This window comes from Pezoporus flaviventris, unplaced genomic scaffold, assembly GCF_033815535.1.
Source record: "Pezoporus flaviventris isolate CSIRO_AGI_PZ_B2104156 unplaced genomic scaffold, CSIRO_AGI_Pfla_v1 ptg000070l, whole genome shotgun sequence".
Classification (NCBI taxonomy): domain Eukaryota; kingdom Metazoa; phylum Chordata; class Aves; order Psittaciformes; family Psittacidae; genus Pezoporus; species Pezoporus flaviventris.
Window position 1 is genome coordinate 2,999,343 of NW_026892618.1, and position 27,185 is coordinate 3,026,527.

At 38.6% G+C, this 27,185-nt stretch overlaps 1 protein-coding gene and 1 long non-coding RNA gene across 7 annotated transcripts in view; one reads left to right on the forward strand and one right to left on the reverse strand.

Moving 5' to 3' along the window:
• BMAL2 (basic helix-loop-helix ARNT like 2) overlaps positions 1-18,719 on the reverse strand; it is a 38,194-nt gene extending 19,475 nt beyond the window's left edge. For 3 of the 6 annotated variants that reach the window (XR_009746717.1, XM_061472124.1, XM_061472128.1), the window contains exons 1-7: positions 18,454-18,719; positions 10,328-10,475; positions 9,006-9,041; positions 6,422-6,460; positions 4,041-4,198; positions 1,197-1,276; positions 377-469 (exon numbers count right to left, since the gene is read on the reverse strand). Coding sequence is in view for 5 of the 6 variants with exons in the window: in XM_061472124.1 (XP_061328108.1) it covers positions 377-469; positions 1,197-1,276; positions 4,041-4,198; positions 6,422-6,460; positions 9,006-9,041; positions 10,328-10,475; positions 18,454-18,700 (801 nt within the window). In the remaining variant the exon portion in view is untranslated. Of the gene's footprint in view, positions 1-376; positions 470-1,196; positions 1,277-4,040; positions 4,199-6,421; positions 6,461-9,005; positions 9,042-10,327; positions 10,476-18,089; positions 18,232-18,453 lie in introns of those variants that run through there. The other 3 variants (XM_061472129.1, XM_061472125.1, XM_061472127.1) reach the window with 3 other exon arrangements.
• LOC133278897 (uncharacterized) lies at positions 18,454-25,669 on the forward strand. Its single transcript, XR_009746718.1, has 2 exons — positions 18,454-18,581; positions 25,079-25,669. It is a non-coding gene; the product is annotated as an uncharacterized LOC133278897 (long non-coding RNA).
• The last annotated feature ends 1,516 nt before the right edge of the window (positions 25,670-27,185 follow it).

Consider the following 27,185-nt stretch of genomic DNA (forward strand, 5'->3'; position numbering starts at 1 on the left):
CTTCCACTATTTCAATTTTCCTTGGCCTAAAAAAAAAAAAACCAAACAACCCAAATCACTTCACCATTTAAAAGAAAATCTCTTGGGGATATAAATGAGGACATCTTCAAATTATCCCTTCCTTTCAAATTAGTAGTTTCCTTAAGGATGATCGATTGACATCTGGTGCTATTACTGAGGTCAGGAATACTGAGTAATAGCAGTTGCAAATATTTTGTTTTGGATACTCACTTACTCTGAAGGAGGTTAAATCAAAGAAATTCCAAGGAATTATATACATGGACTGTTTATAGCAATATACATTAAAATGTAAAAGTTTAAATATTCCTAAGAAAATGCAAGCCAAAAGCAAACCAAGAAGCTCAGTTATAACCACCTGATCATAATTCAGTATTTTGCAAACTGATTCCGAGACAAACAGAATTTTTCCTCTGTTGCACCCAACCACAAATAGGAATCCATCTGCTGCCTGAAAATACAAGGATACCATATTTTAAAATATACATTTAAAAAATACAATGAATATTTATGACTACAAGGAAACATACTTTTAAACCTGATTTAATTAGCCAAATTATACATCACGCTAAAGAGCAACTAAGGTTACAAGGACCAAATCAGACCTTCAGCTACAGATAGCTAAAGTTTCTTAAACACAGCCTTGGGAAAAGAGGTGACCAGCTGCAAAACAGCTTAACTTAGGAGTCATCTTACAGATCTTGGCAAAGCCTGCTATTGCAGCAAAAGGAAAAAGAAAATAGCTGCAAATGAGAGAGTAAAGGGGTGCTGCTATAAGACAAAGTGCAAAAGCAAAGATTTTCTTTAGGGTATTATTTCTGCATCTTTTCCAAGGTTTAAAAATTTAAAATTAAGGAGAGCAAACAACTGAAACTATATTTATGTGTAATTAAAAGCATTCTCTATACTTGCATACAGACTTCAATAGCAACATAAAAACCTGTATGTATTAAATATGCAGACTGCATACAAATTTATTATCCCTTCAGGGGTTGCTGTCTGCCATGCTCACAAATCATCTTCTGTACCACTTAATGAAAAAGCCTGTACAGTGTACAAAGTTTATGAACTTAACAAGTACAACAAAGCACTTGCCTGAAGAAAAAGATGGGAAAACATTCTCCAACTAAAAACTCTATGGCAAGCTGTAATAAGGACATAATTCCACTTCCACTTACCCTAAGGATTAACTGTCGGAGCTCATCATCCTTTAGAAATGAAGGTTTATACCGGACTTCTGTATAGGAGCTAGTGGAACCTGGTAAGTAGATTATTTGCAGGCATAATGTCAAAAGTTACATTTTAAATTTACTTTAACAGAATTATACTTGGTTTGTATGTTGGAAGTTTTTTTGCAATCAAAACAGCTTAATTAAAAAAATTCCAAAAATATTATAAACTTCATAAACACACGCTAGTTAATGAATACAGGCACACCAGCAGTTTTTTCCTGCCCTTCACTTGGCATAAACCAAGGAAACTTCTGTTCAGATATCTTTAATGCATTGCTAAAGAAAGGGTATTATGAGAACTGCATTTTCTATAAACATTTCATAGGCCTATTTCAGAATCCTTAACATTCTCTTAATCTGAATAATTCCAATGCTTTCAATTGACTTCTGGCATGAATATTGCTTCATTAGCACTATATATCCAACAATTCGTAAAACACTTTGTTGCAGTTAAATCAAGTGTCACTAAATGTAGTGAGACTGACTCACTACATTTACTGTTCTAGCACCCATGGCAAAAATAACTCAAAAATAACTTTTAACCATTAAAAGCATTTCCACAACTTCTTCTATATTTTTGAGGTATATAGCAGTTGAACTTTCCAGCAAATTTCAGCATTCACCATAATCTCACATAGTATCCTGTACTTTCTTAAAGCATTTCTTTTAAAGATACGTGTAACAACTGTCTCAGATGGAGTCCAGTTTTCGTGTGCTACTGTTAAAATACAAATGTTTTGAGCTGAAGATTTCTTGTACATGATTGTTTATGCTGCAAGTGCAATTACTGCCCTGCTAATTTCTTTATGCAAAATTCTCCTCCTGCTTGGACCAATGGAACTCTAGAAAATCTTCCAACCTAAATTATTCTATGATTCTATTACTGTCGAGTTAGTAGAATAATTTGTCTCCTACACTCCTTTGACTTAAGTCTAATGGGGCCCTTATTAGATATGCTTACTCATAACCAATTTCTTTTTTTTTCATGCAGACAATCTTTGATCTTTTCTTGCAGCTGACCAAATTATTATGCTGAAACAGTGATGCCAAAAACCTGAAATCTTGTGTGCTGCTGGTAGATTATGCAATATGCAACTTGTATTTGGACATTCCAGCACTAAACCATTCACTGAGATCGATGATTACTTTACAGTTGCTAGCTGACTGAGAATACAAATTTTTGATACTTTTTTCTTGGTACTCTGTTGTAGTTTAACCCTAGCTGACAACTAAGCCCCATTCAGTTGCTCACTCACTCACTCCCCCACCTCAGTGGAATGGGGAGGAGAATCAGAGAGAAATAAAATAAAAGGTAAAACTTGTGGGTAAAGATAAAAACAGTTTAATAACTGAAATAAAGTAAAATATAACAACAGTAAGAAGAATAATAAAAGGAAATAGAAGAGAGAGAGCAATAAATCATAAGAGAGACAAGTGCTGCACAATACAATTGCTCACCACCCACTGACCAATACCCAGCCCAATCCGAGCAGTGATCAGTCCCTTCCAGGTAACTCCCCTGGTTTATATACTGGGCACGACATGCTGTGGTATGGAATACTGCTTTGGCTAGTTTAGCTCAGGTGTCCTGTCTCTGCTTCCTCACAGTTTCTTGTGCCACTGAGGGGCATGAGAGCCTGAAAAGTCCTTGATCAGAGCAAGTACTACTTAGCAACAACTAAAAACATCAGTGGGTTATCAGCATTGTTCTCAACCTACAGCCAAAACCACAGCACTGTACCAGGTACTAGGAAGAAAATTAACTCTATCCTAGCTGAAATCAGGACATAACTCTCTAATATTTCATGGTGTTTAAGACTTTAATGGAATGAAAGTGTAATCAAAGTCATCAATACTCTATTTGAGTATTGTCTTGAAACATTCCTTTTGACTACTATTCTTGCAGGAGGAAAAAAAAAAAAAAAGTTTGAAAGATGACTATACCCAAACAACTTTTTCTTTAGTTTTACACAACTGGTTTTGGCTTTATGAAGTTACACTGTAAAAGACTTGAGTTCTCTGTGCTCTGCACTGGTGCAACTACTTACATTAGTTTCTTTAGGTAACCATTCACATAGCTTCCCATTGTTGAGGAGACTTTTTTCCTAATCTCACACTGGACAAACAACTCATCAGAAGCATTTGGTATTTTTTTTAATGATTTGGTCTTCAACTTAAACCCTTCCCAAGATTCAGCTGTTTGGGGGTTTTGTTTTGTTTGTTGGTGGGCTTTTTCTTGTCAATGGTTTCTAACAGGATGTTCTAAATTTTGAAGTCAACAGATAAACATGAAATTCCAATATAAAGGGTTGATGTAATCACAAACATGGGAATAACAGAAGAGTATGTGAACTATTTGCTTCTGTATTAGCAGGATAGCTGTTGGCATCCATACAACACCACAGGTATTCCTGTTGAAGAAGGTACGATGCAAAGTGGAGACATCACAAAACACATTTATTTTGGGGGCTGGAAAATAATGAAAGACAGACTTGCTTCATCATTGTAATTTTAAAAAATAATCAAGGAGTAATTTGACTGCAAGTCATACCCCTACAGACAAAAAATATCAGACACCAAAGGGTGACTTTTTTCCTGCTGTACTAAGCAAAATGAAGAAATGAAGTCCTGGAAGCCACAAACTTAAATTTAAATGAAGAACAGACTCAGAACTGAATTGAGCAAGGAAATGCAAAATAAATGACCTTTGATTTATTTAACATCAAAGAAGATACGGATTATGACTCCTGATAGACCAAGGACTTTCAGAATTAGTTCCCTAAAACCCACCTTTTAAAGATTTTAAGTGTTGCACAGCCATCCGTAACACTGTAAGCTTGTCTAGCTTTCGTGCCACTGGATTGCACTGAGGTATCATAGCAGATAATTCCTCTATCAAATTATTCATTTTGTCTCTTCTTCGTTTCTCTGTTTGACTGTGAGCCTCTCTAAGAAGAAAAAAATATTTTAAGAAAGATGTAGAACACATTATTTTCCTGATAATCTTAATCAACTAAATTTTGGGAATGGAACATATCATAAGAAGCACTGAAACAGCTTTTCATACACTACTTGTATTTGACAATTAAACTGGATTCACTTGAACAAAGCAGAAATGGTCACAATAATGTTGGGAAATATTAAGGGGGAAAAAGTATCTCAAGCAACAACTTGATTATCTGTGGCAGGAACAAGAGGCTATGAAAGCTTACAAAAGCTAAAATTCTTCCATTGACATCAAAGAGTCATCCCTGACACCTTATTGTATACCAGAGAACTTTTGATGTCATTAGTAATCACTGGAAGACATTTCTGTTCCCTGGCCCTCTATCTACCTGGCGGTCCTGTGTAACCAGGATGGGGTATGCATACTGATACTTTTTTTTAAAGAAAGAATGCTCTCAGCACTTGCTAAAGCATCACTGAACTCTGTTCTGCAATTTCACCAGAGCTATTTCAGAAAGTTTTCCCCTGCATTCACTGGATAAGGCGGGTAGAAAGGGTTTCAGCCTCTTTGCACATGTTGTGTCTCAGGTTTCATCTTTTGGTAAGCCTCTGTCCAAGAACTCAACCACAGAAAGAGAGCATCTCTTCCCGGACAATTTTCATCAGAAAACCCCTTCTAAGGCACATGACAGTGCACATCACAGCCATATTTATACCTCAGGTCATCTTCTCTTTAATTCTTTCTAGTGGAGTATCTTAGCTTTTCTAGCTGGTCTCTTCCCCTTTAACATTCTCCAGCAGATCAATCATAATTCATTCTATTCCCACCTTACCCAGAATACAAGCTAGTTACTCAATTAAAAAAGATTACTTTCCCTTCTGATTGAGACTAGGCACAGTGATAGTTAACCAAACTGAGGGACAACTGAAACTCCTCCTTTTAGTCATACTATAACAGAAGGTATTAAAGGTAATAGCATTAACTACACCTGGCCTGTTCAGAAAAAAGAGAGTACCATTTTAAAGACCTTGCTGTCTATTATTTTTATTATTTCTCCTAAAAATAAATCCCTTCTCCACACAAATAACTCTGGTCATTATCCAAGCAATTAGCTTTTCTCTCTCCAAGGACTCTTCAAAAAATTAATTTTATCAGCCTTCTCTTTCATTCCTCAGTTACAAAGGGGAAGGAAGAAAAACAAGTTTCCCAGTAAGCTTGAGAAGAGGAACACTGGAAGAAGATAACTGTTAAGCAAACCACCAAAGAATCTTCTGTTTATTTTTTTTCCCCTTCAACTCATGAACCAAAACTTAAAGACATGAATTAACAATACAAAATGCAAGTTACTGAAGCAATGTACAAAACAATCTTGTCTAGCAATCCGGGATACTACATAAAGAGAATTAATTTTGCAGTTAAACCAAAAAACCCTGTAAACGTATTTTGGAACATTTTCATTCCTTCCATTTTATGTAAATTACAGGAACACTTCACAATTATTTGCTAGCCTTCTTTATAAATAACGCTTTTGACAGAAGACTGGATTATGTATTTCTGCCTTGACATCTCTGTTCACATGAGAAATTAAAGACACTATTTTTAAAACAACTTTATAAAACAGCTCTAGTTTTATTAAGTGGCTTCTCTATCATTTCAAATATTTGGATGATTCATGACTGCATTCAGTCACACAGCATTTCAAATCTTACAAGTGCTTTATGTGAATTTCAATTTGGATGCAGGTAAGATGCGAATTCGAAATGCAATGGCAAACTTTAAATAATTCCCTATTCAAAAACTTGTTCCAGAACAAGAACTGTCTTAAAAGAATGCTTTAGGTGAATCCATTTTCAAGTGGGATAAATTTTAAATGCCTCCAAGTGCAGACAAGTCGAGAAAAAACAATTCTCAAATGCATACAGACTGAGTATCAGCTCCCCACTTTATATGGAACTTCAGTGTACTGCATTTAAACCTCACTGTGAAAATTTCAACCTCAGGTTTTTGCTAAACCATCTGACAGATTCTGCAATACATTAAAATTAGTAGGAAACAAAATCCTCAAGGAGGCTCTAAAAATTACTACACATTTGGGAGGCAGGGTGAGGAAAAGTTCACTGTTAAGTTTTTGATAGTTTTAACGAATGTTACCAACAAACTGATATTTTACTATTGTGAATATTAGAATTTGCTAGCAAAATGTACTTTTATTATAAATTAGTACCTGAAATCTTTTATTTTAACATGTTCTTCATCTTCACTCCTAGACAAAACAAAATACAGTTTTATATTGCATATTTAATACTAGGCATTTCTTTCCTCCCAGGAAATTGAGAAAATACAGAAAATGCTACAAATTTACTATGGCTCTAACACAAGTGAATCCACAAAAATTCCTAAACCAAAAATAATCTAGAAAGTGAAGCATAAGAGACCAAAGCATAACTTCCAATATTCCATTCAGCTATGTGAAGATGTTATGGGGATATTTCATAATTATGGGGCTATTTTTATCATGGAGAAAAAAATTAATGGAACATTCAAATAACTTAAGTCCAGGCTTGATTTTATTTGTTTATATAAAGTTTACAAAAAAAGAGTATCTGTTCATGTTTTTATTTCCAAAATCTTATTGTAAAATGATAAAAAAAGCAACCCCAGCCTACACTGGCTTTAAAATACACTTTAAATGCTTATGGTCAGAAAATGTAAAAATTAAGTATTTTCATATACCCGACAGCAATGACTGGAAAGTCTGTAATAAAACTGTAAGTGAAAGACAATCATAGTCCTTATATCATGAAAAACACTTGGCAACAGGAAAATATAAAGGATGATTCAAACAAAGGCAATAATCTTTCTTCTTCACTAAGATCACTGTATTATTCACCACCATCTATTAAGAATTTCAGAACATGGCCTAAGTTACTTTGCCAATTCAGTTTGCATGATTTGGTACTTGCAGGGAGGCAGTTTCCATACAAATACTGGGCATTCTTTCTTTGAAAGACAAACTGGTACAAATAGTTTTAGTCCTTCTATAGCAGTTCTTCAGCTATTTTTAATTCAGCAGTGGAAACACTTCATACAGTAGTCAACTCCATTCTAGAGGAGAGACCTGCTAACCTATGTCCATTTTGGAAGACACATTTGTTGTACCAGCAGGATTATAAGAAGACAGGCCAATCAGTCAGCAGCTGTTTCCTATGAGAAATGGAAGTAGGAAGTAGGACAGTTGGAGATTACAACTTTAGGAAAGACCCCAAAAGCTGCTTCCACCTGTAGCTAAGCACTGACACCGGTGAGGTTCCAGGAGCCAGAGCCAAATTAACACTGACTCCAGCTCATCACCCTGAGATTTCACTGAACCCAGGAATCTTCTGGACAGTCTGATAAACCCAAACATGAAACTAGGTTGGGCTCAGAAGATGCTAGGATTTCTCCTCAGTGAAACTGTCAGTAATAACTAACTTTTTCTTTCATTTTAAAAGAAACTTTTACCAGAAATGTGCATGTATTATGAACTCAAACAGAAGTTATATTGTCTGACCATAAGAGAAGGGGTAAGGGGAAGCCAGACTAACTGCAGTGCAGCATGTGGCCTATTAACTATATCTCCCTTCTCCCACAGGAGCTCCACTTGGAGAAGAAAGTAGAGCAAATCTGCTGCTTTACCTTGCACACTGTGTGCAACTCTGGGCCCCATAATTTAAGAAGGATGTGAAAGTCCTTGAATGAGTCCAGAGGAGGATAACAAAGCCGGAGAAAGGACGGTAAGGAATGCCCTATAAGGAGCAGCAAAGGACTCCAGGTTTGTCTAATTTTGAGAAAAGGAGGCTCGGGGGTGACCTCATTGCTCTCTACAGCTTCCTGAGAAGGGGGTGTGGAGAGGGAGGTGCTGAGCTCTTCTTCCTGTATCCAGTGATAGGAATGTGGGAATGGTTCAAAGATGTGCCAGAGGAGGTTTAGACTGGACATTAAGAATCATTCCTTTACCTAGGGTGGTCAAACAGTAGAACAGGCTTCTGAGAGAGCTGACTGATGCCACAAGCCTGTTGGTGTTTAAGAAGCATTTGGCAATGCCTTTAACAATATACTTTAACTTCTGATCAGCCCTGAAGTGGTCAGGCAGTTAGATTATATGATCACGGTATGTCCCTTTCCAACTGAAACATTTTATTCTATTTCATAAAAAAGAACAGTGTACAGCTAGATATAAACCAATACATTTTCTAAGTAAGGTATCCAGATACAGAAATAGAAATCACAACAAAGCAATCATGTAATTAATAACTATCCTGTAACATATATACACAAAGGGTTTACTTATGCTGCACAGCCAATCTTAACTCTGGTTTGTCACCTTGTAACATCGTAGCACTATTTAACATAGTTGTGGTAGTTCTATTTTAAAAAGCATGCGACAAGGTTAAAACAAAAAAAGCCTTTACATGCACCAATCCTAGAGGAGTACAAAACCTTTCCTCCACCTCCCTAGTCTTCTTATTTAGGTGCTGCTTTTCATTCATTCCCATTGAGGTAAGGCAAGCCTTAACTTGAACGCTAACAAGTCTGGTAAAGTTATAAGCAAGCCAGAGTGTCTTTTTAGAAAAAAATATTAGAAAACCTTAACATTGCATGGACCTATGCATCCTGTTAATTAGCTGTATGTTTATCACCTTGTGCTGTATGAAGACCTGCTCTTAAACAAAGCATTCTTTAACATAAGAAACCCACATAGCTCATCTAGCCAAACAGAACACGTTTTTCACACTAAACCCAGAAATGGAATGATTTATAAAACATACCTTTTCTGAAGCTCACCATCAACTTCAACTGTATCTCTGCAGAAACAGGTAATTATGTTAAGCAAAACACAGTTTGAAGCACAAAAACAAGACTTGATGTACCCAATGAAAAAAGTCACAGAAAAATTTTAGTGGATTCCACTTGATCAGTTATTTTCAGCAAGAACATTAGTTTTTAGAAACTAATCACTAGTTCTGATAAAATAATGCGTTTTCGATTAGTATTTCAACTTGAACTTGTTATGACAGAAGTTTCATTAAATCAGAAAGATATCCAAACTTCAAGGAAACATTATTGATGAGCCAGCACTTTTACTGAACAGGTAAATAAAACCCAAGAATGGCAGCATGGTTTTTTTTTTTCAGAAACTAATGTATTTCTGGAGTTTTCAGTGATCTATGAGATACATTTGAATCTCCAAGTCGACAACTGATACGTATCAACATCCACAGTATTGCTACATTCTGTAGATCAATGGACTGTATGTAAAAGAAGCAGTGATTAAAAAGACTTGCTTTAAAAATCACAAATACATGTAGATTTCCTACTTTCCCCCTTTTTAAATGTAGATTTTATGCACAAGTTTGGAGATACTTGTAATGTATTAGATCTACAGACTGACTTTTGTCCCTTACTTCTGGCTGATTAACACAGTTTTGATTGGATCACTTTTAAAAGTTATTTTTCTATGTAAATGCTTATTTGGTTAACTGTCATCTATTTTGCAGTTAAAAGAGGAGAAGGCAGCCGAAAGTATCATCTCACTAGTCAAGCGTGACCCACTTAAAAAAAGACTGAGCACTACTGTAAGACAGTTCTCTTTTTTAGGTCACAGGTCTATTTGCGCATTTAAGTAAAACGCTGCCCTGGTCACTGAAGAAACATTTCTGATTCTTCGGTACTAGATCAAAGAGCTTAACTAGTAATTGTGTTTCACACTTTAAGGTAATATTCTAGTGTGAGACTTCAGCAACTTAGTACCAATTTGCTGCAAAGAGAACTTGCCTTTACTAGCAGGCAAAGAAGGGGGGAAAAAAAAAACAAACAAAAAAAATAGTTGGGATTGAAATTTCAGCATTAGAGACACACTACCCAGACACTTCAAGCCAGGAAATTGCATTATAGAATCCTACACATATCCCTTTGATTTAGGGATTATTTTTGCTATTTTTAATAAATCAGGACAGTCAGAGAATGTGCTTGGAAGAAATTGCAATAAATAATGGTAATAAACAAAAGAAAGAGGATTCAACACATTGCGTAAGTAACAGATGAATGTCTCAAGTTTATGTTGAGACACATGCAGAATTGATTTACTTACTGGTTATCAGAATCGCTTCCTTTGCGCTTCCTTGGAATCTCAGCCACAGAAGCATTGAAAGAAGTGGTGGTAGCAGGCTTAGTTGCTGGATTCATGTGGCTGGGTACTCCAGAAGCAATGCACGAGTTTCCATCTATTGAGAAATTATCTGTGAATGAGGAAAAAAAAAAGCTCAATGTCCAGTTAGAGCTGTATTACCATGTATGCATGGATTTTCATTTGGGAAAAAAAAAACAAAACAACAAAAAACCCAACAGTTCGGGAGTAGCTTCTATGCCTCTGACAAAAAAAAAAACCACAAACCAAAAACATAAAGGTTGCACTGGTACCACCTAAGTACAGAAAAAAGTACATTGTCTTTCCACAGTCCTGTAATGATCTCATCAACCCAATCAACACACCAATGCAACATAAAATACACCTATTCTCCTCCTCATGCCATCTTGGCAGACTACACTTATAATTCCCCAGTACCTCAAACATCTTGCTGCAAAATCACAAGATGTGGCATTAGCAGAACAAAATACTGCAACTAAAAGTAAATTAAATGTAGAGAGTGAACTGTGGTTTTTAAACAAGCTGGATATCTGAAAAATGAAAGTTTGCCATAACAATGTTTCTGACAAAATCTGTAATTACACACAGTATTAGTCAAGTAATTAAGAAGAGTCTCGAAAGCTTGACAAGTTCTACCTCAAAGTTCCCTTCACAATTTTCTTCCCAAGGAGAACCATTTTGTTTCTGGGAGGGACAGAAGTCACAAGCAAAAATAATACTAGTAACCTACTGAGAAAGAAGAGTCTCAAGAAACCTAAGCTCTATTACACTTTTTCCCTACATCACTGCAAAGCTATCACAAAGAATCACTCAACTGATGTCTAGGTAAAGATCAGAATTAACTCTGTTCCAGCAAATGCAGGCCCTCCTTTAGGCTTCATGTGCTAGTGAGGCAAGAATCCTATGTCATACATCTAAAAACAATAAAGCATTAACTCCATGAAGGGACAGATGAGGGACTGAGAGTGGTTATTTAAGGATGCGAGCATCTCCTAGTTTTAGCAGAAGGCAAAACCCAAGATGAGTGCTTTGAAAATCTAGCAGGAAGAAAATCTGGATATTTTATTGTGAGGTTTTTCTCCTTTTTTTTTAAACACTTGTGCCGTCTGTAAATGATAGGTAAATATGGACAAACAAAGTGATACACAGTATATGTTTTTTTCCTCTTAGGTGTAAGCACATCTTACACTGGAAATATTTTCTAGGTTCTCATTTTCAGTTGGAATATGACTCTGGAGAGTTACATGAAAATAGGCTAATACTTGAACAGCTTGCCTGGTCTTCCACTAATCCTCAGCCAGACTATATGGAGTTAGCCCCTGTTTTATTTTAGAAAGCTCTTTAACTCATTAAGTCACATGGGAAGTTTCATAAAAAGAGGTGGAAGCTCAAAGAATCAATAAATACTTGACAAGTAACAGCCTTTGGTCATCTGCAACAAAAAGAAAGTTACTTCAAATACACAACATATTTAAGTTGGTGATATTACAAATATATAACATCACAAATACTACAAGGGCACAAATGGCAGATGCTTGAAATATTTTTATGATTAATCAGCACTTCGTAATAGTCTTAATTTATATTTATACTGTAAATCCATGCAATTACAAAACAAACAACACCCTATCCCCCCCCAAAAAAAAAACAAAATCCCAAAGGAACTCTGTATTTATAAAGAGTAGTTTTAATTCACTTAGTTCATAGCAGCCTATAATTACTAGATTAAGTTATCAAAGTATAAACATACTTCATGAATATTCGTGAAGGAGTACTTACTGAACAGAAACCTACATGTATCAAAGACAAGAATGCCCTCAACACAACAGATCCTTCAGTCCTGGAACAAAGCAGGACAGAACAGACCCACTGACCTAAATACTCCTTCACACACAGATGGCCAGCTTGCTTTCTAAACCACTTCCCTTTAAAGGCACAACATGAAAGGCACCATTTAGAGCTTTTCCAACTTAGCCTTCATATTATCAAAATACTGTTTTTTGACTCACACCCAAGCAACAAATTCTGAATACTGCACTTCTCCACATTTCCTAATAATTCTCTTTAACCAAAATACAAAAACATTTAGATTATCAGCAATGATGATCTGTTACGAACTTCTGCGCTAAAACGTTTACGTGATAAATTGAATCCTGTCACTGTGACAAACTAGATGCCATGTTAAATGCCACCTAACTAAATGCTGGTAAGATAGCTGGTTGTTCTTAGACAAAATATAAGGTTAAGAATCTGTATTGATCCCCGACATGTACAGTAGGTAGCATATATTCCTTATATACATTCTTTCAGATTCTCAATATAAATCCCAAACAAGTAGAGAAATAAATTTAAAGCTTCAGAACTATCAAAGATAGTAGAAGAGTATTTATTTGGAATTTAACAAACAAGAGTAAATCTTTTTAATACCTACTACTCATTGAACAAGAAGCAGACAGAGCATAAAGCTAAGTCAGCTTCAAGAAGTCAGTAAGAGCTCTTTAAAATAATATCTTAGGACTTTATAATAGCTATCATTATGGTACTAGGTGATTCAAGGTCTATATTGCAGTCTATAATGAAAGATTTATTTACTTCTCTGGTTATACCATTTTGGGAGAGCTGGATAAAGGATTTAAAAATCTTAGGGTTCACAAAGAGAATGGGCTTGGATGCACCCCAATAACCTGGGTGTGCCCCTACAATGGGAAAAAGATGGATTCTTACCTTTCATTTGCGCTCCTGGCTGACTTAGTATCAAATTCTGTCAATATTTTCATACTATTGACATCAAAACCAAATACCCCTAAGAACATATGAAGCAAAACTAAATGTCTTCTAATTTCATAGCAGTCTTGCTTCTTGAAAAATATCATCCAGGAAGACTATTCATTATTACAAGTTTATTTTCCTGGAAAACCAAAATCAGTAAATTTTTAAACAACCAGAAATAGTTTAATTCAACTAGAGGTATTTTGTTTTACCACTCCAAAGGCTATTAGTTACACTAGTCTGGTTTGCAAATCAAATAAAATTCCAACTGAGAAATGACAATAAAAAACCCCAAAATGTTCCTTTCAAAGTTCTGCTAATGCCCTAGCACCGAATTGCAATTATTTGAATTGTAATAGTAAGATTTGAATTAGAATGGTAAGTGAATAGTTCTTCAAATACATATGTCTATTTATGATGTTTGGCTCTCAGTACAAAGCATATATGCTTATCTATATTAAAAATTAAAATTTTAAAAGCATAATATGCACATCAGGACAGATCTCTGAAAAAAAAACAGGTGTTGGTGAGGAAGTGAACAACTGCAAATGAGCTGCATGAAACTACTGTTCAGGTGTGGGATATGAAGTAAAGACATACAAAATCAGCTATATTCCTATGTTCAGCGTAAGTCACATGCAATGCATTAAGAAACAAGCTTTGGGAGACTCTATGTTTTTCCAATTACTGACAATAATATTTTCTAAACGCATGCCACATTCCTGAGCTGTTTTCTCCACCAACAGCTTTAAGGTTTCCAGTTCCTAAACAAACACGATCTATTAGAAAAGGCTTATGGCCAAACTCCACCAGCCATAAAAGGTGAGATTCATCTGAACAAATAAAGATGTCCACATCTGAAAGAGGCATTCTAGTCCCTCTTGGAGGGAAGAACACATTTCTAGGGTGATTCATCTCTACCTAAAATAGATTCCTACAGTTGGCTAGATGAAATACAACATTTCTAGGGTGATTCATCTCGATCTAAAATAGATTCCTACAGTTGGTTAGATGAAATGCAGTCCAAGAGTGTTCAGTAATTATACAAAGACCAAAGTAACTAGCTCAGACTTGGGTTTCTACTCTGTGGACATCTAAAGATAAATGAGACGAATTCCACTGAACGTGGCTATTAAACCATCATGCAATTCTTAAAATACACCAGCCACAGACAGCACCTGTTTGTGTCACATGTAACCAGTTTAAGCGCAAGACAGTATTTAAAATGATTGCCTTAATTATTCTGTACAACCTCATGACCCACTCACCCTGCTATGAAAGGTTAACTTTTCTGGCTAGTTTACTCCTCATAGGCTTTCCTAAAATGCTACTTTAGACTTTTTAGACTCGTCAAAAGGAAATCATAAAAGATATGCGCTTAAAAAAATCAGCAGAAAAATACAAGCCATGTAAGTATTAATGAATTTAATAAAAAGGCTGTCAGTCAGCCCCATTTAGCCAGTTTATAAAAAGAACATCTAAATCCATCTATCAGGATCTTACAGTAAAGTATACTTGAAATAAAATGTCAATGAATAAGTGCATTTATAAAACTTACGGGTGGCGCTCTTCATAGTCTGTGAAAAATGTACACACCAGACTTGGAGAAAGGTCGCAGCTCTGCAGCTGCTTAAGTTAACAATGTGGTGACACTAGCACAATCTTTCTAAGAATAAGAAGGCACTTTTAATCCAGCTTCCTATTTTGAAACACTTTCTGGCAGAAGGGAGGTAGAAGAAAGAAGCTGCTTTGAATTGAAATTTTTAAGACCACAGATGCCATGGACTATTACACGTGCATTTTCTAAATGTACATTCCTGGCAGACACAAAAAACTTTACTTACAAATTCAAGCTTTGAGAAGTTTAAAGAAGTCAAAACTATGTTAGAAGTGACTGTAGTTAAAGCAGCACATAACGGTTCTTTAGTGTCACCAGGTGAGTTACTAAAACTGCAATCTACTCACACAAGCTCATCGGCTACGTCTACAGTAGTAAATACAATACCATAACAGCAACAGGTCAGTAGAGAGAAGCAGCTGGTTCACAAGCCCCTGTTTCTAATTTGTAAGTAGTTCAGGGAGCTTACACTAAATCACATTTAGTCTGGTTCACTGGGCCAAAAATCCTTACAATGCATGTATTTGAAAGCTGTCTGAGAACAAACCACTGGTTCAGTCCCTTATGTTTGGAGTTGGAGTATGTTTGGTATGTGCCTGGAGTGGCCCTAACCTTGCTACAAAAAGATTCTAGTTTAGTTTCTTCTGAAAGGAATCCAGTTCATTTATACCAAAATTGCTGTTCAAACCAAACCCATGAGCAGGAAGTGGGGAGGATGGGATTCAGTTCAAACCAGTGCTATTGCTCTGAACCAAAATGCAGATGTGCACACAGACTCTGAGTACTTGCGTGATTTCAGCGTCTCAGTCTAAAATCCTTGGGAGCACACAGTCATACAAAGAAGCAGATATATATGTATATGCACTCAAATCTAGGCAAAGAAGCAACCTACATTTTCTAAACTAAGGTACTACTCGAGATGCCAAGTTGGATTCTTACGTTTTGTCAAATTGACATGTGGGTTTTTTTAAGGCATAAGATGTCTCTGATTACCTAAGCAATTACAGAGTTATCTATCTATACATGCAGCACAGAGGGTAGCTAGTGAGTCAAATAGTTTCAAATAATTGTATGTAATGTAAAATAAATTGCTTTATCTTAATATGGAGAGTTTGGGCTTTTTTCTAAAATTATTTTAATGAATTCTTACTGCAGATTTTCATCAGAGAATGGGAAAACTATACTTATATGCTACATACATACAGGACCGTATGAGGAAGGAAGTTACAGGTGCTGTGATATGCATCTGTTTACAGGTCCTGCAGATCTGAGCACCTATAAAACAAAGAACCATATTTTCTAAACAGGGATGAGAGTTGTGTTAAACAGATTGATTGATTTTAGAGCTTTAAAATAGGCCACGAAAAGCATCTTCAGACTAGTTATAGCAAGTGGCATTCATGTCATAGCCCACAGTATCTCTTACTGAAAGTACGGGCAACAATTTTCATTGGAGTTCTGAAAACAGTAGGAATGTACCACCTAAAACATTTGGGGTTCCCCCCACCCCCATTTTATAAGCATGCGTAATGCAGGAGCAAGATACGGAAATTTCAATAATGAAACCATCTTATCATTCTATACAGAGAATAAACTCTTACAGGTTAATTTAAGAACATTGGATTTGTTTTTAATATCACAAAATGACGAAAGGAAAAATTACAATATCCTGAATTATAGACATTTATATCAAACATTAACATGGGCAACTTTCCACATCTATTTTTACCACTCAGAAGAGTAGTCAAGAATCACAAGCAATTAAACACCTACCAGTTAAACAACACATTTACTTAATAGATTTCAAACACCAAGTATTTGGCCAAACCTATTAGCGTATTAAAAAGAAGACTGTAACCAGCTAATGAAAAGGTACTACACAAGCCCTTGAAAGACTACCCTGCTTTCCCAGTCACTTTCAGGCTCAAACCAGGTCACTGACAGAAATCAAGAGTCTCATATATCCTAGCTCATTACTGTAAAAAAAACCAACCACCCCACCTCTCTCTAATCAAACACAGACAAAGGAATGGAGGGTAGCTGTTTTCTTATAACTTTTTGATTCATATTATTGCAAAATTCTGATTCTCATCAAGTCAGCTGCAGAATTTCCATGGGTTTAGCTGGCTCTGGAGTTCAGAACAACAATCCACTTCCCACAGTCACCCACCAGCTTATTTCTTCTTAAAATGAATTTGATTCTTTGTTGATGTGAACTGTCCAGTTTACAGTTTGCTTTATATAATGTGCAAGTATACCAACAATAATGTGTACACTCAAGTGAAAAAACCCTGTTTAAGCAGCTAACCCTAGTGTGCACCTATTCCACAAAAATTAAGATACTTTTATCTTAAAACAAAACCAGAAAAAAAAACAAAACAGACCCGTCTCTTCAAAATCCGTTAGAACAGGTATAAGCATGGGTAACAAAAGAAACAAGGGAGGAGGGCTTCTTTCACAATCAAACATGAAAGCCTATGGTTTGTTGCTTTCCCAAACAAATTTGTAAATAGAAATGTCTGCATATTTGGAATTTTCCTTATTTTGATTATTTCCTTTCCCCACAATATGTGCATGATATAGAAACGATAAAGCCTTATTCTAAGCACAATTTAACAGATTGCCAAAACTCTATCAAAACCCCCACTTTGTTTTCAAACATTAAATTACTTGCTACAAAATCCTACCAGTTATTTACACAATCAAGCAGCAGAGGCAGAATAATGCCAATCATTCTAAACAACCAGGATACTCATATACATTAAAACACATATAACCCAACGGACGTTTAGGAAACAACTATTAAAAACCTGTAAGAACTCGTGCTAATGAACAGAACTGCAGTGATGACTTGGGAGAGGTTTGCTCACTTGTTTCTCAAAACCCCCTGCAAAAAACCACTTATTTCACCTCGGGAAAGCAACATACTCGTTTCAAAGCAGGAGGAGCACGAACAGCTGTCGATGGTTTACAACTAGCCTTGCTTTAGTAGCAGAAAGTTATGATTAAGAACAAGGAAGAAACATCAAACCCTGGTCACCATACAAGCGTGGGCATGCACACACACACACAGAGTCAAAATCATGGTACATAAATTACTACATTATGTTACCTAGCATATTAGGAACACATAAACCAGGCAAATACATATCAGAAACAACAAACTACACACTAAGTTACAAAAGCCATGACATTTTTAGTCCACGCCACACAGTGCGGTGACACATCTGTAACAAACAGAAGCACAGAGTGAACATTATACTCGGGAATTCTCTGTGAGTGCACAACATAACGCCTGGTAACACCCACCCTTGGTACGTTTACTGAACTTCACCAGGAGAAAGGAGTTTGCAGCGTTCAGGTTACAGTTTGAGCCAGCCGGCGCGCAGGCAACAGCGTGAATTCAAACAAAACCCACCACAAACCCTCACCACCACAGAGCGATACTGGGAACCTGACTAGACCGACGTGCCCCCACAGCAGAGCTCTATCTCCCTGCCCTGCACCTCGGGCACCCACAGCCACGGAGGGCTCGCTTGTGCCATATCACGAAGGCAGAGACGGGCAGGCACACCCCACCCCACCGCATACCGTACGCGCCCACGGCCGCCCCACACACAGCGAAACAGCCACTACAGCGGGGCAGAGGCCACCCAGCGACCGCCGCCACCCCCCACCCCACCTTCAGGGCCCCGCCGCTCCTCCTCGGCCCCCTCGGCGCTTCCCGCTCCTGCCTCGGCCATGGCGGGCGGCCCGTGCCACCGCTCCACAGCGCCCCCGGCCCCGGTGGCATGCAGGAGGTGAGCTGAGGTGAGCGTGAGCAGCAGCAGCCGCCGGTCCCGCCGGCCCGGGGGAGGGCTCAGCGGCGCCCCATCGGCCTCCCCCCGCCTTGGCGCCGCCTCAGCAGCGCCGCCATCTTCTCGCGACATTTGGTGCCTTCCCGCGGAGCTGGGCGGTGTTCTCCCGTTCCTTGAGCAGCAGGGATGGGGGAGACGTGGGGTGAGGGCTGAGGTCCGCGGGAGGGGGTTGTGGCAGTTGGAGAGACCACAGCACACCGCAGCACACCACACCGGCCGTGTTGAATGTATGGTGGAGGTGGCCCCGCTCCCTCCTGGTATGTTGCAGAGCCAGGGTAGGAGTGGGCCACTTTGGCCTTTGCTGTCTGGGGAAAAACCTCACAGCAGCCTTCCAGTACATGGGGAGGGACTTATAAAAGCAAATAGTGGTAGAACAAGGAGGAATGGCTTTAAACTAAAAGACACTGGATTTAGACTAGGTTTGAGGAAGAAGCTCTGCACGATGAGGGTGGTGAGGCACTGGCACAGGTTGCCCAGAGAAGCCGTGGCTTGCCTCATCCCTGGCAGTGTTCAAGGCCAGGTTGGATGAGGCTTTGAGCAACCTGCTCTAGTGGAAGGTGTGCCTGCCCATGACAGGGGGGTTGGAACTGGATAAGCTTTAAGGTCCCTTCCAACCCAAACCACTCTGTGATTCCATGAAAATACCAAAATTGCTTTGTACCTGTGAACCTGATAGTTTTCAGGGTACTGTATGGAGGACGCCTTGTCTGAGGAAGAACTGTGATCATGGAATAATTTTAATTATGAAAGGCCTCTGTGGGTCGCCTGGTTCCGTGTGTGGTCAGAGCAGGACAGAGAACAGTCACACCTACCAGTCAAAAAAACACAAAAATAGGGTTAACTTCTAGTAGTATATTAAATTGTGTTAGTAGACTTGGATTAACACTAGATGCACAGGCTGTAGCTATATTTTTTGCTAATGCCAGGAGTGCACTTTTGAAGTGAATCTGCCCATCACCCTCACTGCACTTGGGTTCACATCTTGGAAGAGTCTTGGTGTGTGCGAAGTGTATCGTTTTGAGCAAAGACCTGAAGAAGCACTTTCAAGAACATAACATGCTCCAGCTCTGAACGGACATTGACTCCAGCAGACTCCCTTAGAGCTAGTCTCAAATGAAACCTCTGTAACAGGATGTGGGCATCAGGACCTCAGCAATACCTGTTCCATTTGACAGAACCTCTCTTACTGTCCTGCCCTGCTTGTTAATGTTTAATACACACTGTGCTTGCTCAGTTCCAGTCGTAGGTGTAGTAGAACAGGCTTTCACCTGGACCCACACATCCCTGCCCGCGCCATCTTCATAGGTGCACGTGTGCCCGCTTCTAGCTGGTGAACTCAGGTATGAGTGATTTTTACATGTACAGTGCAGCTGGTATCACTTACCAGTAAGCCTGGATCTAATTATTGGCAATGTGTGTAAAGGAAGCTACTTCTGCAGGTGTACTGTTTAGTGGGCTTTCAGAGCATCTGTTGTTAGTAGTCCTTTGGAAATGACAAAGGTAGCTGTAAGTATTTTAACATTCTTTAATATCTAAGGTGTTAAAATTTACATGAGCTGCTGACACATGCAGCCCTGAACTCCATTTGTGCCATCTTTTATACTCTGTGAAGCTCCCAACACAGTTTACGCTTGACATGGAATCACCCTGTGTATGTGGAAGTGGGCAGCTCAACATCTAGCCCATCATTATGTCCAAGGATTACACATGGCATGTGGAAGTGCCAAATGGGTAAGCAGCTCTAATAGAATATGCTTGCCTGGGCAGGGAATTGTGGGTTCCAGCTGGGGATGTTGCTGAACAAATGTACTGTGACAGTCTCAATGCCCATTTTTTTCGTAAGGTGCTTTGCAAGGTGCCCTTGCAAACTCAGCTTTTCATCTCAGAATTTTAGCTTCTATGCGATCACACAGTTACTATTGCAGTGATACATATATTCCACTAGGCTGGCTTCAGCGGGCCTTACAGAATTTGTATTGGACAATAGCAATTACAAACCACTTCTGCCTTAAGTGAAATAAAAAGCAGTAGGATTAGCTAAAAAACAGGAGCTAGGGTTGCTGTCTTTGAGAAAATCATTATAATTAATGCACATTTGTTTTATTCATGTACTACAACTGATACTGGAAAATATTTCTAACACTTTGTTCCTAGGGGTCTTAAATGTCATATTTGGCCCTGGCAAAATACTCTTTTTGCCCCAGTTTTAAAGCTAGGAGTTCCCTCCTCCAGCTTTGCATCACCACTGGACGCCCAAACGTGAGGGAGATTTCAGAAGAGTGAGTCAGTTGTATCGACTAAAACATGTTTGAGAGACTCAGTAACCACAGAACATTGAAGATGGCCATTGTTGCAAAGCTCAGTGAGATAAAGAGTTAAATAGTTTCAGAAAACTGCTTGAACAAACTTAATAGCTTAACAGCTATTAAATACAAAAGCCCTCCATATGAGGACATTCAATGAGGACATTTAAAATGCCTCTTCTTTTTCTTTTTAAGTGACTTACTAGAAACAGAGCTAATGTACCTTATCCATATTTTATTGATTTTTTTTTAGTGCAGCAATAGAAGTACTTGTAATTCAATGCAGAAATTTTTGGCACTTTATGATATGTCTAGGTCAGAAAATCAGAGCAATCTCTTAGCAGTATTTCTGCCTGTCATGTTGCTTCTGTGCATTTCTCTTGATCTCATGGTCAGTGTCACACCTTGGCACTTAGGGAGTTCTTGTAAACATAATGTGCTCCAAATCATTAACAGAGATTCTAGACATCATTTACTATACTTGTTTCTTATTCAAAGGTGATGACTGGTCTCTATGGAACATCTCATACATCTCGTATATGACAGTAATTGGTCTTTATAACACATAGTTAGCCTTGAGTCTTGGCAGAGTAGGATCCCAGTTTATATAAGGCACTGATTTTGAACAGGCCACACTTGATATTTTTGCCCCATTTTTAGGTGAGCGCTTTCTCTTGAGGAGCCTTTACCTATAAAATACAGAACAGAATGCTTTATGTAAGCCTCTTTTTTCCAAACAACTTATACAACAACTTGCTAAAGGGGTGAAAATAACAATCAAATCTCAGAACAATTAAATAATAGCCTGAGACTAAGCAGTTAAAGAAAGGTCTCTGTATTATTACTCCTTTTTCTTTTCAGTAAATGATTAATGACATCCAAAGCATAGCATGTCTTAGCTGTTACGCAGGACATGAGGAGCGTGCAGTCAGCATTTCCCTGAGATACCATCTTGAAGAGGATGCAGATTGCTTTGTGTATTTGCTAGGGCCAGGCTAGCTGCACGCATGCCACACTTAAGAGACTTATTTCGTAAGCTGAAAGTGACTGGACAAAAGCAATCTCCTCCTTTGAGGGAGCACTGGGAGTCTGTGTAATTAGAGTGACCTGTATTGCTTCACTTTGAAAACATACTTGGGTGACTGCTTAGGGTGAGCTAACCAACTTTTTTCTGTTGAAACTTTGTAGCAGTAAACCAAAGTTACTCAGCATACCTGTAAATAAAACCACAGATTTTTCACAGACTTCTCTTCCAGAACACAAGTGTTTGTGGTTTCCCCCCAATCATGGTATTACATGGCTCAAAGTAATGTAAAGAACAATCCCTGTGTCTTGAAATCAAGTGTGTTTTTATACAGGACACCTGAACCAGATAGCTAGTTAGAAGAATGAATACAATAACACACATGCACACACCATGATCAATTTACTTTGAGATTTCCTAACCAAGTTAAAGTAAGTCAAAAAGATTAGCATTTTCCAAAGTGCCTACTTTATTTTGGAGTCCTGGCTGGTGAGGTTTGTCCCCACAAAGTAATTCACTTGCTTGTAAATTTCTTGCCTAAAAGTCTCTCAATTTGATGGTGCCACTTTTGACTTAAAACCAAAATAGTACTCAGTTTTTAAATAGCCTTTTCATTCCTGGCCGAAACTGGTATTTTCTGAATGTATGACAAGAGCCTAACATCTGATGTGTCTGAAAAACAGTATTGCTGTGACAGAGCTCTACACAAGGATAAATAAAGCTGCTTAAGGCAACTGTTGAAATGAAAAGCAATGGAATTGTGCCCATAGTGTACAACTGGCCACCTCTAAGCTGAGTCCTACCTCTCTAGGCTCAGCAAGATCCCACCCAGTGCCTTTTCTGCTGTGACTAAAGGAGAACAAAACCAGCTGTGAGGGCAGGGCATCTCCAAGGACAAAACATCTTCTCTTGGGTTTGCATGCAACTAATCTGTGAACCTCCAAGCTGTAGTTGTCTCACCCACCTTGCCTGCAAAGGTCCTGACAGTGCCTTACATGACAAAGCTTTCTCCTTGGTTAAAGCAGACTTGTCAGATTTTCAAGTGTTGATAGCCTTGCATTAAATAGCTGGTATAGGAGCAATGTGAAGATACAGACATGTAAACCACGTGTAGTCAGTCTGTGCCACTGAGTTGAGGCAGACTTAACTGGAGAGGTAAACCCAACAACTGTGGCACAGAGTAGGCCCATAAGTATGTCTAATGTCACTCAGCAGAACTGTGCTCATTGAATGCATCGCATTCATAGTTCACTACCTGAGTATTTCATAAATCAAGAAGTCACGCTGATCCCTCTGCTTCCTAGAATGTGCAAAATCCATACCGGGGCCCAGTTATGTACTATGCTCTTTCAGAAAAAGGCATTAAAATAAATTACACACTTTGCAAAGTTTCCTTGAGGCATTAGTTTCATTTTGTTTATTAAAAAAATAGGTAATATTTTCTTCTTTAATAGCAGAGGTGCCACACAAGTTTGTCTCCATTGTAATGTGAAGCTGCAAGGCATCCTCTTCACGTACTGCCTTTCAACTGACTGAATTGCGTAGGCAGTAGAATCTCCTTGTCTTATTTGTAAAGGATACAGAAGCAGCATCAGCAAACAGCTTGCTTTTGAGACCATCCTTGTTCACTGGTTTCTTTGGACCTTAGATAGGGATCTTCGGCTGACATTAGTGGGAGCTGGACAAGACCTTGCAGGCAGCCTGCTGGATTAAAAATCTTGAGATGCATGTCTGGTTTAACAGTGATTTGCACTGTCATGATCAAAAAGTCACTCAAGTTCTTATCTGACTCTTCATTATTATTAAATAGATACATTGAAGTCAGAAGCAGACTTTGTAGAGAAATAAAGTGTCCAAGAGCAGGACAGCTGTTGCAGTTTTTGAAGAAGTCCTGATGCTAGAGAGACATATCTTCACATCAGTGTTCCCATTTCAAGTCTCAAAGTTTTGTGGATAGCCCCATGTGCACAGGCATGGGGACGGGGATTGTCTTGGCACCTGCTTCCTGTTGGAGCTCCATTACCTTCATATTGGTTTTAGATTAGACATTAGGAAGATTTAGGTAGATTTAGATTAGGTTTTAGGAGGAAGTTCTTCCCTTTGAGGTTGGTGAGGCGCTGGCCCAGGGTGCCTAGAGAAGCTGTGGCTGCCCCAGCCCTGGCAATGTTCAAGGCCAGGTTGGATGGAGCTTGGAGCAACCTGTTCTAGTGGAAGGTGTCCTTGCCCATGGCAGGGGGGTTGGAACTAGATGAGCTTTAAGGTCCCTTCCAACCCAAAACCTTCTGTGATTCTACGATTCCAGCATGAACATCCACACCGACAGGCAGATTCTGAACACGTCCCTGGAAGGAAACAAGGTGTTACATAGGCTTGGTGCATATGTAACACTTGCTATCTGTACCTGCCATCTCTGATTCAAAACGTGGAGCAGGGATTGTGGTTATGCTTTTACACAACAGCTTCAAGGTCACAGCACGTACTCAGCTGATGAGCTGCCCTCTTAACATCATCTAGTTTTGTGGCTAGGAAATGTAAGAGTCAAGTTCAAAGATTTTATCTTTGGAGCATGGAGGATGGGCAGAGACCCCTGGGGGGAAGGAACTGCTACCAACTGAAGGTGGACTGCATGGGGACAGCACGTATAGGGAGCATGTATTCCTAGAGGAGAGAGAAGCAGCAGCAGATGGTGACTCACTAGAAATGGATTAAAGCAGCTGCTACAGAAACAAGATGTGGCATCAAGGGTCAGTTCAAATCAGAAACAGACTGCTTCTAGCAGAGCCTGACTTGATTGGGAAATGAGAAACCTGGGTTAATTTCCCTGCTCAGCATGAGGAGGTTCAAGCCTACACGTCCCATTTCCCCAGAGAACAGTAACCTCCATGCTATCATGTAACCTGGAGAAAGGAGGTGGTGGGAGGAGTAGGAGGCAGTGAGATAAACTCTGCAAGTATGAAGATTCATTTCCCCTCACAGTGACTGTAGAAGTGCTCCTGTGTGAAGAAGTGTACAAATCCCACTGCCATCACTATTGACAGAGAAGAAATTCAGTGTATTATATATATACACACATTAACTTGCCCTTCAACTATCCTAACAGCTCATGTACCTGGTTTCTTTCAGGTAGCAGCTTCTTTGAGGCAGAGTGGTGTTCTGTGAGGCAGAGCCTGAACCCAGCTTGGCTGACCCACTACAGTCCACTGGTACCCACATTTAAAACCTGCTTTCATCTTTGAAATTCAGCTATGGAATAGGAATTACAACCTCTGTAATACTTAAAATTTTCATGCTTGATAAAAAAAAATTACCTTAAAGGTTAAGACCTTCCTGAACTGCAGAGATAAACGTGTCGGACTGGCACTGGAAACCACTATTGTCATCACTCCCAACAGCAAGAAAGACTGTTTTGAATACTTCTCCCTTCTCTTTCCATAAGAAGAGCCTCAGGAAAGATATTTTCTTGTCTAGAGCACAACTGTTTTGCTTATATGCAAGATACATTTTGTAAAAGAATGAAGAAATTAAATATAGTAGGTTTTATACAGCATGTTTTATAAACACTATGTAGTATTTAAAAGTGGTTGATTTAAAAACAAGAAACATTTCTGCACATGATGAATGCATAGCCTTTATATTTGCCATTAAAGTGCTGTATTTTTGAGGAATACTAAATTTGGTAATGCAAGGAGATAAAGAACTAAGCCTGCTTATCCTTACGATACATAGCTCTGAGATATGATGTGGTTACTGAAAAAAATGTGTAATCCCGTCGAATAAAATTTGATACAATTTTAACAGGATTTTACATGTACTGAGAGCAGCAATTCTCAAGTGGAAGGGCCTCCAGAAAGAAAGGCCAGTCACCAGCTGTGAGTTCCACTTTCCTTTCAGCTGCTCAACTCTAATATTTTTACATGACTATTTCACACCTGTGTCTGCGGCTGCTGCTCTAAACTCAGCAAGAAAGAGGGAACAATAGGACAAAATTATTTCTACAGTGAATCAGGCCTCCAACTGCCCACAGAGGCCTTTATTCTATAAATCATGGCCTACAGGGAAGAAGGTCTCTTGTGAAAAGCAATAACCATTGTAGAAGTAACTTCACATGACTGCACTCGGTACAAGATGAGCAATTTCCGTGATCTCTACTTTCTGATTGAGAGAGTAGCGCCACTGGGGTTTTCACTATCCATGGAATTCAGGATGAGATACACAAAACAGCCCCTCAATACCTGAGATGTTGCCCGTTCTGGAAAATAAGCATTTGAAGTACATGGTGTGAAAGAATAAAACCAGCAACTTTACAAAAAGAATGCTACTTTTATTTTCAAATGCTGTAAAAAGCCTCATATAAATTTTTATAATGCTTCTATGTAACTTTCCCAACCACAACTAATGAAACAGTCTAGGAAAAATATAGCAGTTGCCATTTCGACTCCAAGAATGAGCTGCTGAAAGATATCAACATTAAAAGGACAAGGTACAGTATGTTACAATGCTTGTAATTGCTCATATTATTGAAAAAGTGAGAGCACTTCCTAAGCATTAGAGTATAACCGGGCTAAACTGCAGTATTCCCTACTTGCTGCTGCACAGAAAGAAAATCACCTCTTTAGAAGGAGCCGATGCAACACCCTGTGTACTGCTTCTGCCCATTTTTCTTAGTGTGGAGAGCTTTCAGCAAGCCCCTTTGCACTTAGGTGAATTCACCCATGTCAGATGCTATTATTCCATACTGTATCCAACGGCTCAGGTGTTTGAACAATTGACCTATAAAAATAACACATAACTCTCCAGCAAGGCAAATTCAACAGTGCAAATGCGGTATCAACAATATTTGATTTCTGAATGCTGGCAATTTTTTTAACTCCTTTTGCACATGAAACAACCTCTGCTGATGTCCTGGAGCTAAGGCCACTCACTCATGCTGATAGGAGTGCAAAAGCTCAGCTGCGTTTCCCAATCCAAGCTTCCTCCCCAGTTTCAGGGTATTCAGATCCAGGATTTGGATTCAGGCTCACCCCTTCCATCAATGCACTCAAGTTTTCTCTGCTGGTATGGGTTAACTTCCCAGCAAACCTCTGATTACAATTTGCATACACAATTCCACATTTTTAACAGAAGTTAACAAAACATACTTCCAGAAAATAATTTTTCACATGGTTGCAATCATCAAGCCATTTCAGGATCTTTGGTACTCCAAGAATAAGAAAAATAAATGGCACAGTGA